General features: G+C 38.5%; 1 protein-coding gene and 1 pseudogene across 2 annotated transcripts in view; both read right to left on the bottom strand.

The window, feature by feature from the left end:
* Polr3B (RNA polymerase III subunit RpIII128) overlaps window positions 1-18773 on the bottom strand; it is a 236541-nt gene extending 217768 nt beyond the window's left edge. For both annotated transcript variants that reach the window (XM_067135003.2, XM_067135004.2), the window contains exon 1: window positions 18639-18773. In XM_067135003.2, coding sequence (XP_066991104.1) covers window positions 18639-18710 — 72 coding nt within the window. In that variant the 5' untranslated portion in view covers window positions 18711-18773. The remainder of the gene's footprint in view (window positions 1-18638) is intronic.
* Window positions 18774-18931: 158 nt separating this feature from the next.
* Window positions 18932-20450, bottom strand: LOC136856833 (serine/threonine-protein phosphatase 5 pseudogene; annotated as a pseudogene).
* Between the last annotated feature and the right edge of the window lie 54 nt (window positions 20451-20504).

Below are 20504 nucleotides of genomic sequence, written 5' to 3'. Positions count from 1 at the left end.
GTATGTGGCTGTACACATTAGTAAGTACAGGCATTTTATGGTATACAGTTTTTCATTGTAATCTTTCGTGGAAAATGAGGTGTTAGGGAGTCTGTGTAACATGAACTGAAGTGCTTGTGTTGTGTAGGGTGGTTTGAAGCATTGTGAGTCATATTCCTTAGAGTAGGCTTTCTGAATTTCTTGAATTTATGTTCCTGGTCACTGCATTTTGTAAACAGTGAAGCCTAGCAAGTTAGTTGATGTCAATGAGGTAGAATATAATTCATAGAGTGAATACTGTGCTGCCGTCTTCGAAGAAAGTTGAACTGGTGACCACCTCGTCTTAAACGTACCTCAGTAGGCAGAGCGCTGGGTAAGCACATGTGGAACAGAGAGGGAAAATGATGTATTTTCACATAACAGATCTTATTCATTAGGTATAACAGATAGAGATTATTTTATTTGAGTTGATGATGAAAATACCTGAACAATGCTCGCATGGAAAATGTAACTATTTGATATGTGTAAGTTTTCTCCCAGCAGTAGTTCCTTACAGAGTCGCAATATAGGCTAATAAGTGCTTACAGCCTGTAACTTATAATTGAAGAAAACAAAATGTGTAATAGTTCGTTTTTGCTTGAAGTAATATACTGTTGAAAATGATTAAATCAATTATTGCTTTATCACAAAGATACGGAAATATCCATAATCTCCAATTTATCAACATACAGAAGAGTGTAGGTCTACGGTACAAGATTACAGGTGGCGTATCAAAACAGCCAAGGGAATTAATAACACATTATTGAATTATCATACATTTCAAAGGCAACCTTTCTACGTAAATATTTTTATAATGTAGACTGGTAAAATTTGCCTCCGTGGGTCAGATGGCAGCGCATCGGCCTCTCACCGCTGGATACCGTGGTTCAAATCCCGGTCACTCCATGTGAGATTTGTGCTGGACAAAGCAGAGGTGGGAGAGATTTTTCTCTGGGTACTCAGCTTTTCCCTGTCATCTTTCATTCCAGCAACACTCCCCATTATCATTTCATAGCATTTATCAGTCATTAATAAATTACTTCATTTATTCATTCATTCATTACATCCCTGACCCGGTCAAAGACTGGAAAAAAGGTTGTAGGTTTTCAGATTAGTAAAATTTACAATAAACAAATTGAATTTCTTAATGATCTATTAGTCACATTTCTCGATTTGAAACAGCTTTCACATTCACATGAACTGATATGTATTTTCTAGCCCCCAATTCCATGTCCCTTGAAAAATATTAATTTTGTGTACATCTGCCTTTTGGTTTCTCCCTTCAGTTCTTGCATATGAGCTCTGCATCTGTGGCGCAGTCTAATAACTGTAAAATACTGCTTCAAGAGAAGTTTTGTCAGGCTGGCGTAATGGGATTCCTCACTGAAATGGATAGCAGTAAATAAATGATCATTACTGTAAAACAACTGCCCTGCAATTGATTAGAGGACTTTAGTCTATATCATATTATTTAAAAACATTTTCAGAATACTTGTGAGCGACTTGTAATCTGTAGCACAATAATCATGATCAGTAGAAGTGCTTCCTTGATAGACAGACAAAGAGAAGCACATCACTTTCTTATGGTTTACAATTTGCAGTGGTCGATGGGTCAATCTTTCCCAGTATACACGTTCTGTAACCTGATCTGAATTGCTCTGCATCGGGATTATTTGTTTCCTCCCCTATGGATGAGAAAAGCAATTCCAAATTGTTGGTACTCCCTTGGGTAGCTAATGTCTCTCCTCATTAACTAAACATCTGACTCCATAAAGAAATGGGACAAGGGTTGGACACACACTGTGCTATTCAAATTGTTCTGAACAGAGAGTACTTTGCTGCTTGGGATATCACTTGTCTCTCTTCATGTTATTCACCCACTGCCTGGTCAGCTATTTGTATTTCAGTGAGAACCTGTGACAAGAATTTGTGCTTTACAATGGTGAAAATCTTTTAGTGCCTTCTTATAATAGAAATTAACTTACCTGAAATAAGGTACACGGTTTTGCTGCAGAACAGAATGCAAGCACTTCAATAAATAGTCATACTATAAATAATTTCTATCAATGATGAACCACATGCGAGATTACTCAGACAATTGTCGTTATAGTTAATCGAGCTATAGCCACTCTATGTATTATATTCTAGCTCACTGGTTAATCTGTTGAATCCATATTCTAATGTGTATTGTCAAATTTGTGTAGTCTGCTGATATGAGTGAGCAGTTGTGTACTTTGTGAAGGGATGCCTTTGTTCAGGAGAATATCATCAACAGTGTATCAGTATACTAACTTGCAAGCATGTTTGTTGTTGCACAGAATTTAAATTCTTCATTAGTAATTACAGTTTAGGTCATCAATAGATTAATTTACTGCTACCTCTTTTCCTGCACTGCACTGACAAGCTCCATTTAAAAGCCCAGGCAAACCCTGGTCTGAACATTATACATATCCACCTCAGTCACCCTTCCTTTTGTCACTACCTTCTCCTTCCACTTTTAGCATGCGATCCTTTCCTTCTAGAATACTTACCTGCCCACACCATCAGTTCACAATGAATGGTTCTTCTAATCTGATATGAAGACATATTCCTGAAATATTACTTTTTTTTAAAGGCCATTCTTCCAGTACTCATGTATCTTTAATGCTCTTGCCAGTACAGTAAGCTCTTTCTTTAGCAATATATGTGAATAAAAAATTTGCTAGTACAGTAGGCAAGCAGCACTATGGCTACCATGACATAAATGAAACGACAAAAGCCGTCTGAGTGCGTAATCTTGCATGTGATCCATCGTTGATGCATTTATTACGAAAAGCTATCAAACAAAATTATAATCTAGGCCTATGCAGATGTTGGACTTTGATCATCTGTCTCAGGCAGTTAGCGTGTATTTAAAGTTGTATCTCCTTTAAGTTTTGTCTGATATAATCTGTATTGATATGACATCTGTACTGGCTAGGATTGAAAGGGAATGGGTCATGGCCTATATGTTGACAAGCTCAAGGAAACCATACTTTAAGTTGCACAGTAAAATTCCAAAGGAAGAGGAAAAGACATAATGTGGTGAGAAATATCTGTTGTTTCTTTTTTTATTTTGGTATGATCCTTAAACTACATTTCAGTAGCATTAGCAGTACTATCAGTGTATTGGAAGAGAAAAAAAAACTTTTCCCTTTGCAAAAAGCTAATGATCATGAATATGTCGCTCATCTTTGGCAACCAAGGCCTACATTAACAACTAATGTGATGTCACTTCCATCACACATGTCATGTTACCCAAATTTTTGGATGACCTCCAGCCATAATTCGTGTCAAAAACACAAACAACACGACCCATCAATACAGGTTATCTGTAAAATCTGTCTACATTCAGTAAATGCTCAATTTTCAACTAGATACTTTTAGTTTTCAAGAAAATTATTGTTATACTAGCAGATGTACCTGTACTTCGCTACGGGATTCTCAGAAAGACTGTCTTTGTGGTTTTCCTAACTGCAGTTAACTTAGGGCATTACAAAAACGTCAGTAGGAATGTACGGATTAAAAGCAATGTTATATAAAATACGCGCTCAAATGAAAATCTGCACATTTTCTCGCTTTTAATGAACAGTACTACGATGCTGATCTAAGAGTCCAAAGTTCTAGTGCTGGAATGACCAGGCCGCAGGCAGCTGTCAGCACTCCTCAGCCATTATTCCGTTAAATATACACACTGCCCATTCCAGTGAGTGCCTCAGAGTAGGGACTGAATAGCTCGAATGCTATGATGAACCAGTGCGTAACGTACCAGTGGTATGAGAAAATTTATTAGCCAGAGAAATAGCATACTAAGGAAGAAAGTTATCTAACCACCCAGCTACATCCCGCCAATATTCAGGCAGGCTGTTACACTCGGTACGACCGGGCGAGTTGGCTGTGCTGTTAGGGGCTCACAGCTGTGACCTTGCATCCGGGAGATAGTGGGTTCGAAACCCACTGTCGACAGCCCTGAAGATGGTTTTCCGTGGTCTCCCATTTTCATAACAGGTAAATGCTGGGGCTGTATCGTAATTAACGCCAGGGCCGCTTCCTTTCCACTCCTAGCCCTTTCCTATGCCATTGTCGCCATAATACCTATCTGTGTTGGTGCGACGTAAAGCAAGTTTTAAAAAAATCGGTAAACAGCACTATGACGGGCAACAGAAGACACAAAGCACATCACAACAAACAATGGTCAATGTAATGTTATTGTTGTTGAATGTTATGAGCTTTCTGTACTGTAGGCCTTCACATTTAGTTTTTTTTGACTCTGTGATATTAGGACGTCTTACAATATAATTTATTATGTGCACTGTAGCTCCTTACTCCCCGACTTTACATACTGATTTTCATTAAATTCTGTTTACCCATTTTCTTGTGACTTGGAGCTGATATGGACTTAGCAACAAAAATCCAAATTCATGAATATCTCTGTTATCATAGCCAGTACTGTAAAAATGTATAAGACATAATTGATCGGAAATTTAATACTATATAACTTTAGAAATGTAGTATTTGTCGATAGGACCACTAATAACACAAATATTTGAGAATTAAATTTTAGGCCATCTCCTAACCTACCATTCCACTCCGCGTGAACAAATTTTATTTATGGCCTGGATTGTAGTAACTTATTTCCCGACTTTGTACACCGATTTTCATTGAGTTAGCTAATAACATAAAAATTTGAGAATTAAAGTTTATGCTTCCCCATAACTACCATTTCTTTCAATGTGAATAATATTATTTATGGTGTAGATTGTACCGACTTATTCCTGGACTTAACATACCGATTTTCATTACTCTTCAGCCGTTTTCTTGAGATGCGTGTACATACATACATATAGTCAGACAGACAGACAGACAGACAGACAGACAGACAGACAGACAGAAATTATGGAAAGTTAAAAAGTGCATTTCCTTGCTACTATGGACACGACCGAAAAAGAAATACCATCCTTTTAAAATTCTGAGCAATGTACAGACAAAACTCGTATTTTATATATATATATATATACACATCAAAATATAAAATAAACAAAAAGTGATTTTCTGACTTAAGGTTTTGTTTCATGGTGACCATCACACCATATCATCCTGGTATATGCCTTCCTATTGAACACGTAATCAAAGTTAAAACCATTTCCAGTATAATTCAGCTTTCCTTGCTAGATAACTGAGCACAATTTGTATCTTGAAATTTGTAGGTAGTCTGCCTAATTGATATCACTTTAGAAGGTCTGCAGATCTGTAGGAGAGGTCATATGATTATTATTATTATTATTATTATTATTATTATTATTATTATTATAATACAGGGTGAATCACCTAAATCTTGCACCCCAAATAATTCTGAACTGGAAGGTGCTATTGATGTGCTGTTTTCACAGAAATTAAGAGTAATTGGGCTCATTGTTGTAGCCAATACATAGATTTTAATAATTATTATTAGATTGTGCATTATTTTAGAAAGTTACATTTTTCCAAATGGGTCAATGTCTACTGTAGGGGTGCAGCAATCCCTGGCACCAAGTCACCGCGGCAACTGTGTTTTTGCTATTGGAACCTAAGTTTCAGTCCCCGAGAATTTTTTTCCCTCCATTTTTCATACTTTCTTTGCCTATCCATCAATCTGCAATGAAAGACCCATGACATATGACATGATGTCACTGAACAAGCATAAAACCACTCCACAATCTTCTAAAAAATAAATAATTGCGAGACCAAGGAGTATATATATATCTCCGCACAGGACCATCGATGTATATACATGAACGAGAGAAAACAAACTGTAGTGTAAAGTCAACATTGATAACTGAGTTGACCCTTATCTGTTACAGCAGCAGAGCCTTTGGTAGAAAAACTGAGTCATATGTAGTCAAAAGTGCGATGAATCTGTGGTACTGTGTTACATTTCAGAGGTGTACACATATCCTTTGTCATTATTAATACAGTTTTAATAAATGCAGATGAGAAAAATTCCAAGATTATTTATAGGTATCACGTTGGTGGAATTCTTGCTGGCTGGTTCCTCAATTCTGAGAAAATTTCTGTACTCCAGGCCTATAGACATTAACAAAATTAGAGTAAATTAGACTGTCAAAGGTGTTTTTCTCAAGATTCTAGTACAAGTAGTTTATGAGCTTTTTAAGTTTGAAAATTGAAGCGATGCACCGAATAGGGGTCTAACTACCAAAATCTCTATTATGAGTTACTGTAATTGCGAAAAACGTCATGCTGGACTAGAGTTAGATCCCTTTTCCATGCGAGACAGAAGTTCTCCACCCCCTAGCACACCAACAAATTCAGAATTCTTCCACATGACGCCATTATGCAGGAATGTCCATGTACAGGGTATTTTTTTAGCTTGTTCTGCAGCACTATTCAGAGCACGGCACGGCTGGCGCAATGACAATCCGTTGCTAGCCGGTATAATGCGCGCTTTTCCTCCCCACTACTCACGGCAATTCAAACTTATAGAAATACATTTCTAGTGAAACTATTAGTCTAAAACCTAACTGGCATTATATTTGATGTTCAAAATGTTGTCCCACAGCTGTCAAACATGCCTGACACCTCGTAAATAGGTTTGCAGACACTCTGCGAATCTCAGCCCGTGTGTATGTTCGAAATAACTTGTGTAACGTTCTCTTGTAGTTCTTCTCTTGTGTGAGGCTTATTTACATACACTTTTCCCTTCAGTATCCCCCACAGGTAATAATCACAGGGATTTAAATCAGGAGATCCAGGAGGATAATTGACCACACGATCTTCGAAAATTTCCCGTATTACCTCCACAGACCAATTAGCAGTGTGTGCTGTTGCATTATCTTGCATGAAAGAACCATTACTCCTTTCTTTCGTCGCATTATCTTGCATGAAGTAACCCTTACTCCTTTCTTCTTCTGTCAGCTCTTGAAAGAATGGTCTGAGAACGAGGTATATATTTCGATCAGCAATTATTGTTTCACGGAAAAATATAGACTCTATAATTCTGCGAGCACTTATTGCGCAAAAAACTCCTATCTTTACATCATGAAGTGGACGCACAGGCAGCTGGTGGGGATTTTCTGCACACCAGTAGCGATTGTTTTGACTATTTACATAGCCACTTCAGTGTAGCCATGCTTCATCACTACAAAATAAAAAAATGGGTCAACAGACCCATCGTGAACTGACTGAAGTAACCAGTTACAATACCGAACTCCTGCGAAACTGTCAGATCCTCTTAAATATTGGGCAGGGGTGGGTTTCTATGGTTTTGCTTTTAACAGTTGTGTTGCCTTGTGGGCAGAAGATAATGACACATTAGCTTGTATGGCGAGATGCGATAGGGATTTTGTTGGACTTCTTTCCAAGAGGGGTCCTATTTTGTCAAGCTTTTCCTCTGTTAAAACAGTCTCCTGCATGATTTCTTGTTAAGAATGGACCCGATGATGCGAAACTTCTTTACTAATTTCCGTGCCGTACTCCTATGGGGAGGGAGGGTGCCAGGAAATTTGCAAATGAATCGAAAGCAGCACACACTATAAGAAGAACGCTTTGCATTGTAAAACACAATGAATACAGACTGTTCTACTGTATATCGTTCGTTAAACACAAAATTAGTTTAACATTCCTACAAAAACGACGCTATTTTAAAGAGAACACATTGAACATGCTACCAATACCACAGATGTTAAACAAAACTATTGCTGTGAAGCAATGGTTATCGTTACCGAACTGCATTAATCATCTTAGGCGGTCATGAAACAATATATATCTCAGCAAATGTGTCACCCGGCCACATTATCACCTTCCGTGCATGTTCTCTTGAAACACGGAGACAGCCAGAAAAAAGACCCTGTAGGTCCTTATTTCAATGAAACCTCACTTTCTGTATAAATGTTGGTTAGATCCCTTTTCAGTGCATTGCTTCAATTGTAAATACCACAGTTGTATGCTGCATTCAACTGCTTAGTTACTAGGCTATGATATTCTTTTGTTTCACTTACAGTACACTGATTGCATTGCAACTTCCTTGTCAGTCACTATGTAATAGTTGAAGAAGTAGGACATGGTGGAAGAGGGTATTCACCAATGCCAAAAAAGCAGACATGTTAATAGTGTATGGGGAATGTTGGAAGGCTACTGTTCGTTCTTGTGCTTTGTACGCAGACCAATATCCCAATAGACATCACCCATCTCAGCAATTATTTGTGAACATCTTCAACCAATTACGTGAAAATGAAAGTGTTACATCTAGAAACCATAATTAAAACAAATGAGTGATTGGAGAAAAGGGTGAAATTTAATGTTCTAGTTGCTGTTGCTGAAGATCCGCAGTTTAGTTCCTGTGCAACTGCACGAGGAAGTGGCATGAGTCAGGCAAATGTACTATACGTCTTGGGTTTGCAACGTGTTTATGACAGGCAAACTAAGGATGGAATAGGGTGGTTTAAAAGAAATAACACCTGCAAAAAGGGAAGTGATTGCCACTTCCAGATGGTTATTGGAGACTTTAATGCAAAAGTCGGTACCAAGAAACAAGGTGACACTGTGGTGGGTAAATATGGAATTGATGACCGAAATGATAGAGGTGAGAGATTAGTCCAGTTTGCTGAATACACCAATATGTCCATCATGAATACATTCTTTAAGAAACATCCTGAACGTAAATGGACGTGGAGGAGCCCTAACTTCAGTGTAAAAAATGAGATTGACTTTATTCTGTCGAATAGACCGCATATTGTAAAAGACGTATCAGTGTTAAACCGATTCAGCACTGGGAGTGATCACCGTCTTGTGAGAGCAAGAGTTGAACTTAATGTAAGATATGAAAGGAACAAACTCATAAGAAGGAAGAGCAACAGAATCAATCTCAAAAACCTAGAAAACAATTCGGAATCATTCCGGGCAGCTCTTCAAAGTAAGTACCATGTAACTAAGGCTGAAGATCTAGCAGAAATGATTGTTTCGTGTGCTCAAGAAATCGGGGGCATATGTAAGGAAAGTGACCAACCAAAGAAATTCAGTGACAAAACTAAAACCCTGCTAAAGCGAAGGAGAGAAAAGAAAATTCAGACTGATCGTGACATGATAGAATATTCTGAAATATGTAAGGCAGTACGAAGAGAAATGAAAACTGACTTACAGAAATTCAGGGAAGACACTTTAAGAACAAGCTTAGAGAGCAAGACGAGTTTCAAGACAGCCAAACGAAAACTCATAATCGGTAAAAAGCAGCTAATTGCTCTAGATGGAAATGATGGTCGAATTACTGAAAAGGAGGAAGTTTTGAAATTCATCAGAGACTTTTATTGCAATCTGTATAGCAAACCAAAGGAAGCCCTGAATGGACCTAAACTAAATGATATATCTAATGTTCCAGATATTCTCCCTTCGGAAGTCAAGTGTGCTTTAGATAGTATGAAAAAGGGAACTGCGCCGGGTGATGATGAGCTTTGTGTGGACATCCTGAAACTCACAGGGGAGGAGACAATAAATCACTTGGCAAAAATATTCACTTCCTGTGTGCACTCGGCTTCAATTCCAACATCATGGAACAAAGCAAAGATCATACTGATACATAAGAAAGGAAATATTCACAGTATCAAAAATTATCGTCCTATCAGCTTGCTCTCTATTTTGTATAAACTTTTTACAAAGATCTTGTTAAATCGAATCAGTTTCATCCTTGACTCAGCCCAACCTATTGAACAAGCAGGTTTCCGTAGTAATTTTAGCACAATAGACCACATACTGACTGTAAGAGAAGTGATAAGCAGAGCAAATGAATATCATTTGCCTCTCTGCATTGCCTTTGTTGATTTTGAAAAGGCATTTGACTCTGTCAGCCATACAGCTGTCATGCAAGCTTTACATGAGCAAGGAGTGGAAGCAGCTTACATCCAAGTGCTCAACAATATCTATGAGACTTCTTCAGCTTTCGTTAATATCGGTAAATCAACCCCAGAATTCCCCATCAACAGAGGTGTCAAACAAGGTGATCCCATCTCCCCGAAACTATTCTCAGCGGTCCTAGAGATGGCTATGTCTAAGCTGAGCTGGGAAGAAAAGGGAATTAGAATTAATGGGAAAAGGCTAAATAACTTGAGATTTGCAGATGATATTGCTTTACTGGCAAACGACTTCGAAGAGCTCCAGACCTTAATTACAGATCTTGCATTAGAATGTCAGTTGATTGGCCTAAGCATAAACCTTTCCAAAACAAAAGTTATGTCCAACGAATGGGTTCAAGCTGGAAATGTGAATATTAAGAACATGCCATTAGAAGAGGTCAGTGATTACATCTACCTTGGCCAGATTATAAATATGACAGGTGATATAAGACCAGAAATCTATAGGCGCATCAAGCTCGGATGGCAAGCATTTGGAAGGAATTCTTCAGTATTAAGATCAAAAATGCCAGCAAATCTGAAGAAAACAGTATTTGACCAATGCATCCTTCCTGTGCTGACTTATGGCTGTGAGACTTGGACTCTGAACGAATTCACAAAAGGGAAACTTCGGACCGCGCAGAGAGCCATGGAAAGGTCAATGCTAGGCTATACAAAGAAAGATAGGAAAAGAGCTGATGACATCCGGTCTGTTACAAAGGTTAAAGACATCTTAGAGAGAGTACGCTCCTTAAAATGGCAGTGGGCTGGCCATGTTGCACGAAGAAATGATGATAGATGGACAAAACTAGTGCTGGAGTGGAGTCCGAGAGAACATCGAAGGCCTAGAGGAAGACCACCGGACAGATGGGACAAAGATATCAAGAAGATCGCTGGTACCACTTGGATGAGATCTGCCCAAGACCGTTCTACTTGGAGAAGACTGTTGAAGGCCTACCTATACCCACGACTTAAAGAGGCCACATCATTTTAATGATTGAAATGGCTGATTGTATATTGTATAAAAGAAATAAAGTAATGATATTGGTTGGTAACATTGCAACATGTGCTGCAATACTGAGAGAAACACTTCAGTCTGTGATATCATCTCTTGAGGTAAGACTGCAAATGAGCATTGCCTTCCATGGTTAACATTTTGCTTGTTGTTGTTTAAATGGACCTAACATCTATGTCATCAGCTAATTAACATTTCGAGCACATAATAAAATAGAAATATTAGTGTGAGAATTACTAGTAGAGGAGCTCGTTTCTGACATCTAATTCATTTGTATCCATTTTTAATAACGATAATCTGATTTGCTGTACGTCTCATAAATTACTTTTATGGTTTCCCGAGATACCGATGTGCCAGAATTTAGTCCTGCAGTTCTTTTACGTGACAGTAAATCTACAGACACGAGGCTGACGTATTTGAGAACCTTCAAATACCACCGGACTGAGCCAGGATCAAACCTGTCAAGTTGGGGTCAGAAGGCCAGCACCTCAACCATCTGAGCACTCAGCCCGGCGTGTATCCATTGTTTTTGTGATAATTCCTCCTAGGGTCAACCACTGATTGACTGCGAGTGCAGAATTAGCATAGTGACTTTATCACAAAGAAAAAATCCTGTTGAGAATAACATCTCTAAATGCAAAGCTACTGGGCGAGTTGGCCATGCGGTTAGGGGCGCGTGGCTGTGAGCTTGCATCCGGGAGATAGTGGGTTTGAATCCCACTGTCGGCAGCCCTGAAGATGGTTTTCCGTGGTTTCCCATTTTCTCACCAGGCAAATGCTGGGGCTGTACCTTAATTAACGCCACAACCACTTCCTTCCAACTCCTAGGCCCTTCCTATCCCATCGTCACAATAAGACCTATCTGTGTCGGTGCGACGTAAAGCAAAAAAAACCTCCAGTTAGTGTCATAACAATTAAACAGAAGTAGTTCCCGTGCCTAGATCACGTCCATCATTACTCATGAAGTGTTTTTTTTTTTCTCTATTGGCTTTATGTCGCACCGACACAGATATGGCTTATGGCGGCGATGGGACAGGAAAAGGCTAGGACTGGGAAGGAAGCGGCCGTAGCCTTAATTAAGGTACAGCTCCAGCATTTGCTTGGCGTGAAAATGGGAAACCACGGAAAACCATCTTCAGGGCTGCCGATAGTGGGGTTCAAACCTACTATCTCCCGAATATTGGATGCTGGATGCACTTAAGCGACTGCAGCTATCGAGCTTGGTAATGAAGTTTTCAACTCCAACACTATTCATTTGTTTTTGTGATAACAGCTTGTTCAGTTTTGCTGTATTATTTTCATTTTTTAGTTCATGGAGAGTTTTACCAGTGTAAGAGGACCGTTCTGAAGTAAGAAAGTGCCAATACAATACAGGAAATGAAAGCGTATGCGGTTATTAAGTTACTCTGGCTAAGGCAGTTCTGTTTATTTTATTATTCCCATTGTGATTATGCCAAGGAAATTGCAGTGTATGTATTCACTAAGTTACTGTTGCTAAGTGATGTCCTCTTTATTTTATTATTCCTGTTGTAATTATGCCATGTCTGATATTAAAAGTTATGCAATGAATGTTGAAAAAGAAAAAAGTAAACTCGTATCCTCATCCCGATGTGGTGCAGCTCTTTTCAGGCACACCCCCATTGGAGGCGAGCTGCATGTACCATTTCAACCACATACCAGCCCTCCTGCCATTCTTAAATTTCTGGCAGTACCGGGAATTGAACCCAGGCCCCCAAGGACGGCAGCTAATAACACTAACCGTTACACTACGGAGGCAGACACAATGAATGTTGTTAATATATCACATGTAGCAACGAGAAGACAATTGAAGCATGCAGCTGAAAAAGGGTCTATGTTACACCTGGCATGTTTCGAGTTATGAGTTTGAAAAGGTCTGAGAGCTTCAGTATGCCTGGCGGTAGGCAAGTGTGCACGTAGAACCTTATTCTGCACAAGGTAATTCTCTAACATAACTTGTGGAAATCGTGTCCATAGACCTTACTCCGCCAAATACTCAACACAGGTAAAATTATAACATAGACCTTTATTCTGTTGCACGCTTCATTATTTTATTCTGGTGAATTTTAAATGCATGAAAACCATACTGCACAAAACATGACTTCACCAGCTGCGGCATGGAAACTGAAATTGCAGCTAATAGTGGACACACATCAAGCGTCGTGCTTGTTTCAGGTTACTGTATTGGCTCTCTGAATAAAACTGTGGAGATAATTTTGTAAATAACTACCAAGAAAGGATGAAGCAACAATATTACAAAAGTATAGCTATTTTGAAAAAGTATTTTATGATCTAATTCAGTCACCTCAAGAAACAGTTCAGCAGAGGTATGTGAGAATGAAAAGCAAGGCTAGAAATTGCAAGTTTGGAAATATGTAACAGAGGAGAAGCTAAAAGACAAGTTTGTCTGTGGTTTATTGCAAGGACCAGGGTTAGATAAAGTCTGCGGAGAAAATCACACAACATTATTACAAGATTTAGTTGAAGTACCGCTCTTATGACATACCAAGAGGTCGACCGTGTAATTAGTGCGAATTAAGTCTATCTCACCATTTAGTAGCAGGCAGCTCAATGAGAAAGAAAGGCTAAGTGAGTGTAAGCATTGTGAAGAAAGTAATCATAACTTCAATGCCTGTAAGTTTAAGAGTAAACCAGATTGGGCACTTATACTGGGTAAGTTAATTGTCAGGTAAACTAAATGCATAGGCATGCATGATGAACATCAGTCAGTACTGAATTTTGTTTGCATGAATCTTTGCAATAATGACGTGATCAGTGTCACAGTAACTGCTAATAACAAGCATTTATGTATGGAGCTGGATTTGGAGCAGGAATTTCAGTAATTCCTGAGAATATTTATAAAAAGCATTTAGATAATTGTAAAACGTGCATACTAATGTTCATTTAAGAATGCACGACAACCATGTAGTTCTTCCAGTGGGGAAAATTGGGAGTTACTATGTGCTCTAATAGGTAGGTAGGTTGGTAGTTTTGTTGAAGAAGGAAATATGATGATGATGCTTGTTGTTTAAAGGAGCCTAACATCTAGGTCATCAACCCTAATGGTAATGAGACGAAATGTATGACAATTTAAAATTAAAATTCCTCCACTGACCAGAATACAAAACGTGAGGATGAAGAATGAATGGATGGATAGATATGAATTTGAAACAAGCAGTGGATCCGACCCGCAAATGCCCTACATTCCCAGAAACTAGCGTTAAACAATACTATTACTAACCAAGGGACTGCTTCTAAAGCACAATACTGAATCGATGATGCTTGTAATCTAAAGGGGTCCAATATCCATGTCATCGGCCCCTCATAATGGTACTTATCGCTAGGAAAGTAGAACCATGGTATTTGTCATGTTGCGGTACTAATCAAAAGGAGCGTAGACTCGAAGTATTCCACACATTACGGTGCTACACACAGGTAATGTAATGCGCACATGTAACACAGACCTACGGTGTTTCTCACATTGCGGCGCCATTTACAGGCAACGCAAACCTATGGTGTTCCTCACATAAGTGTACTAACCACAGGGACTCGTACTATCCCGTGGAGTTCCTCACATAGTGGGTACTAATCATAGGCAAGGCAGAACCACGGTGTCGCTCATATAGTGGTACTAATCACAAGTACTCTAAAATCCAGCCGGAAGCACATACTGCCGCTACTAAACACAAACCTATCATGTACCTAACATAGTGGTACTACGCACAAGTAAAATCGACCCATGGTGTTCCCTGCTTGATGGTACTAAATACAAGTAGTCTCATGGTTCTAATTTTATCATCCCTTGGTCGCCCCTTTTAGTTGTCTCGTACGACAGGCAGGGGATACCATGGGTGTATTCTTTGTCTGCATCCCCCATTCACAGGGGGTTGTGTGTTTGGTCCGCGAGAGCTATTTTATTTCGCTCAAGTCCACCGGCAAGCCGGTTAGGACCCCCCTATCCGCCACCTGGTACGCGCCATGTGGGAGTATCACCTCTCCCTCTGCTACGCCAGCATAGTAGGTTAGTGGGAAGGAAATAGGGCCCTGTTGGGCACAGATTTGATGATTGTACTTAATTTGCTTGATTGTACTAAGTCAAATAGATGTTCCCATTAATACTTGCTGACAAACACCTGGCAAAGATGACTGGTAAATATGATACCTTATTTAATGATAAATTGGGTAAATCCATTATGAAAAATCTTATTTAAAATAATTGATTCTGCTAAACCTATTTTTTCACACCAAGGCCGGTGCTGTTTGCGTTCAAGACACAAATGGACACGAAACATGAAGGACTGGAAAAAAGAACGTGTTCTATCACCAGTTGATAATTCAGAATAGGGGACACTTCTTGTGCCAGTGGTGAGACCTGATGATTGATTTCCATTGTGTGATGATTATACAAGATTATTATAAACAAGTACTTACAGGATATCGAACATCTGCTGCCTGGAATTGATGAGCTATTTGCTGTGCTTCAAGGGGGTGTATTTTTATCCAAACTTGTTATTTACCAGGCTTATAACGAACTAGGATTAATGGATGAATCTAAAAAGATGCTGGCTTGGGTAGTTTCTTTTGGTAGTTAGCCTCATATGCATTGTTTTAGAAGGTTATTGAAACGGTTTTGGTAGGAGCTAAAGGGGTTTTCAACTTCTTAGATGATATAGTTGTAATAGGTCTGAACAGAGAACAACATTTGAGGAATTTAAGGAAAGTTTTTGACAGCTTGATAAAGCAGGATTTACATGGAATTTAAAGAAATGCTATTTCATTGAAGGAGAAATTATTTAGGTCATATTATAGATATAGCACGGTTACATAAAGACCCTGAAAAAATCTGTACCATGTTGGAATAACCAAGGCCCAGAACTATGTCCGGATGAAAGCCTTTATTGGCATGGTGAATTATTAAGGTAGACTGGTATCAGGTTTGTCTTCAGTGTTGAATCCCCTGCATGAGCTGTTAAAACCAAAAGCAGAATTTAAGTGAACTACTAAGTGTGAAGTCTTTCAAAAAGGGTCAAGTCCTCCTTATTTTAGAACAAACTATACCTCATTTTGACCTGTCTTCCTCTCAAGTTGGTTTCTGATGCGTCAAACATTGGTTTAGAAGCAGTACTTTTCAATGGCATTGGCTCAGGGAACGCTCACATGCTGAGCGCCTTTTTTTTGTGTGTGTGTTTAATTTTTAAACATTACAAATTTAGTATTTAATTTTATTCTGTTAACTAATTGTTTTCATATTTATTTTGTTTATAACAGCTTTAACACAGAACAGTTATTTTCTATAGCCATGTAGTAGTGTTTTTTCGTACATCGTACTGCTGGTCAACAATTATTACCTAAACTATGCTCTGCATGTGTTTACTTCTAAAGTGACAGTTCACATAACATGTGAGCATCGCCTTACCTATGTTGCCAGTGCTCTACTGCTGCGAGAACAAGTGATTACAGTCCTCGTAAAATGTAATACCAAACTTAGAAAAGCTAATGAATCACTAGTGAAAACAAATTCACAAAATCTTCAAAGATGCTGAATGCACTTACTAACAACATCCGACACTAAAACAAAAATACATTATTAAGAATAAAAGAGCTAAGGAAATAAATTACCCATAACTAATGACTGGCAGAGGAAGGAGATTATGGCCTACAAAGAGAAGAACATTTCACTGATCCCAGAGTCACTTTCTTACCACTTGTCTCTCCTGAACTACACTGAGACATGGTATACACAGACGAACTAGATACACTAATCAATATACGGATATAATTAAAACTACAACTATACTGAAATATTAAACATATAGGCCTAAAAGCTATAGGCCATTATATTAACTTATGGTATGCTAAAGTGTAAGTTACGCTATACTGTACTATACCAGAGTGATAAAAACTAAAAATAACAACATGAAAAACACAAATTACTGTTCCGAATATCACACACGTTGAATAAAACAGCTTAACCACACGGTCAATGTACACAATACAGTTGGCAGCTGGGTTTCGAGATGGTGCTCAACCGATATAAATCGACATGAACGATAGCTTGGCATTGGTTGAATGTCTGTGTTTCCGTGCACTACCACCAGATACAGCCAAAATTGGCCAAAACATCAATTTAGAAGCTAGAATGTTCTGAGTACACCAAACACAAAGTTTTACGAGTCAATCCATACCGTTCAAAAATGACAGCTTGCGCTGATAAGTGCTAGGCTAGCATTGCACTGCCTGCATGTGATAAGGTTAGGACGACTTCCCTACTCGCTTCGACAAACCCCTCACCTACCACAGAATGTATGATGGAAACCATGTCATGCAACCCTGTGACCACATGTCCCAACTTTTAAGGCAAACCCTCTGAAGAAGAGAGGCAGTGTCTGCCGTAACTGCATGTTAATGTTGTAGAGGCTAGTGTTGTGTATGTTTATGAGTTGTAGAGATGTTGGAGATAACACAAACACCCAGTCCCTGAGCCAAGGGAATTAACCATTAAAGATGAAAATCCTCAACCCGGCCAGAAATTGAACCCAGGGTGCTCAGAACTGAGGGCCATTACGGATGACCATTCAGCCATGGAGCCAGATGAATTATAAGTATTTTGGTGCAATATCTTAGGTGAATAAACCTCTGTACCAGTATGTTCGTTCCTGTTTAACTTTCTAAATCTTAAATTAGAGTAGCCTTAATTTTAACAAATTAAAACAGAATATGTTCAACTAAAAAGTCTCCCAACTGTTTATGAACTGTGTAACTAGCAGCAGGCCCTATAACATAGGCCTACACCAAGTTCTTAAAAGACAGCAATAGCTGAGGAAATTCTGCAAAAAACAAGCAAATGCCAAGTACAAAGTCCACTGAAATTCCTTAGAATTGTGGGCCTATATGGCAAAACGCAAGCTACTAGGATTAGCTGCATGTGACCTCGCACCACTCCATGGTAAATGAATGATAAAGACTGACTTAAACAAAACATACCATAATAAGGAAGAAGGATATTCAAATAAACTTGTCTTCCATTGTTTCAGTAACTGTATACATTTTGCATTTAAGATGTACAGAATTGGAAACAAGCATTACATAATCAAACCTGAAAGTAATTAAGAGTTTATAATGATGTTGATGGAGATAACAGAAGCCAATAACCAATAGGCCAAAGATTTTAAAAGACCATTAAACCTTGAACCAGTCAGAGAAAATATGCTATTACCTTATATGAAGAAAGAAAAGGTTACAAAAAAAAGAAACCACCTAGTTTAATAAAACTCCCACCAAATGAGCTTAAATGAAAATAAAAAGAAGAGGAAACCATCAAAGTAAGAAATTTTATAAAACGTAATTAAAAGTTAACCATGGTGACTGAAATGAAAATAGTGCAGTGATTCTTTGACATAACATGCCACAGTTATGCAGTCTACATCACAATATAAACTAGAATCCGCTCTCATCGGAAAGATGAACACAAGTGTAAGAAACCTCTCCATCAAGTGTTCTATGAGTGATACCTTAGTACAATGTAGGCTATTAACACACACTGAAGTTTATGGCAAACAGTAATTTTTTCGTAACCAGTATTTAAAAAGACGGAAGAACTTTAGTTCCCTTACCAGTTATCAAAACATCTGCGAAAAAAAAAAAAAAAAAAACTAGCACACTGAAACAAACAAAGAATTCAAACTTCTAACCTCGATAGGTTTAATGGGTCCTCCCAATTTCTTTGAATCATTTATCCAGTCGTAAGTTTTTGTTTCTCCCATACTGATAAAAAGAACTAACACAGTAAATAAAGTTTAAAAAAGAACATGTCTCATACTTTCGTGAGATCAAATCACATAATATATATTCGGGACTTCCAACACACACACGCGCATGGACCACACATACATCACTTTGGGCACACACGCACACGATATATTCTATCCGTCCTGCCAACTGTTAAGTAGGCGACCGGAGTTTCAGGACACTATCTTTCAACATTTTATCCACAAAGAAGGCTCAAAATATTATTCGCATATGTCATTGGTTTTACGTCCGGATGTGAAACAGCTTCATAAGTCGTAAACTGAGGCACCAAGTTTCCTCCTGTGAATGTAATGAAGGCACCCTTGTTTCCCATAGTGTCACAGTAATTTGGAGCGGAAAAAACTGTAATGCAGTGTCCGTCATGCGCAACTTCATAACCTTCACTTTTTACTTCATGACTTCTGATGATGTAATCTAAACCATTTTTTTCGAGGAATCTTTTGGTAATATCAGGGCCGAACTGAATTCCTACCCCACGTTTGCTAGGAGCTCGACCAGGCTGAGGTTGTGGGTCCGACCAGAGGAGTTCACACATAATGCCTTCTTCTGGTGGTTGTCTGTTTCTGTCAACTTTCCTAATATCGTCCAGTAATACATCATCTCTTGAAAATAAGCCTCCGTGCATAATAAGTACTTTACTGTTGATCACATGAGCTAATGGCAGCCAGTTGTACACTTCTGTGAATAATTCTGCCATCTTTGCTGAATACTTCGACTTCACTTCTCCATCAAAACCATACATTTTGTTCATATTTTCACTTTCATGATTGCCTCTTGCCATAAAAAAATGTTCTGGGTACAGCAACTTAAATCCGAATAATATAAATATGCATTCTACAGAGAACGATCCTCTATCCACAAAATCACCGTTGAAAAGGTACGGATTTGTTGGGGATGGAAGCCCATTAAGTTGAAATATATTCATCAAATCATAAAACTGCCCATGAATATCTCCACAAACAGTAAATTTATTGTCATCAGGAACAGATATTTCAACAAGAGACGGCTGTTCCTTAAAAAACTCCTTTACTTTCAGCAAGATCTGATATGCAAACTTTCGGTGAAGCTTGCCCTGGGCTTTGAAAGTTTCCATGAGCGACAGCATGAAATCTAACGTCACGGTGCTGTCCGAAAGTTGTGGCCCACTATAGTCGGCTTCAATTGCCATGTTCTCTAAATCGATACTTATACTGTCTGCTACACATTTGTTCACATTATCAACAGCAATAGCTCTTTCAAATGCCATTTGTTTAACCATTTTGTTGCAAGCACTGTACTTCGTTTTTGCATCTTTATCATTTGGCCTAGCCTTCGTAACAGTCTCGAAGTCTCGCAGGGCTAATTTGATTTTGCCCAGGGACATATACGCCGCTGCCCTTCGATAATAAGCTTTCACATAAGAACTGTCCAAACCAATAGCTTTTGATGCATCATTCAGAGCATAACCAAAACATTCAGTCTTTAAATACGCAAAACTTCTGTTCGCATAATACACGGCTGAAGGATTTAACTCTATAGCTTGAGTGTACAATTCAATTGCTTTTTCATAGTCCCCTTTCTTAAAATAAGTATTAGCGGTTTGTTTCAGCTGCTCGGCATCCATGTCGCTCATCACGCTGGAACAAAACAAGATAACATACAAAACTTCTCGATGTTCATTAATAATTCTCAGATAAAGCATTCGACTTCATTTACTCTCGATCAAAGAGGATGTTCCTGTTCTTTCGATCGTCTTTTTTTTCTTCTTG

The sequence above is a fragment of the Anabrus simplex genome, chromosome 1 (genome assembly GCF_040414725.1).
Source record: "Anabrus simplex isolate iqAnaSimp1 chromosome 1, ASM4041472v1, whole genome shotgun sequence".
Classification (NCBI taxonomy): Eukaryota; Metazoa; Arthropoda; class Insecta; order Orthoptera; family Tettigoniidae; genus Anabrus; species Anabrus simplex.
The sequence above is the reverse complement of the archived record's forward strand: the minus strand, read 5'-3'. Positions and strand labels throughout refer to the sequence as shown.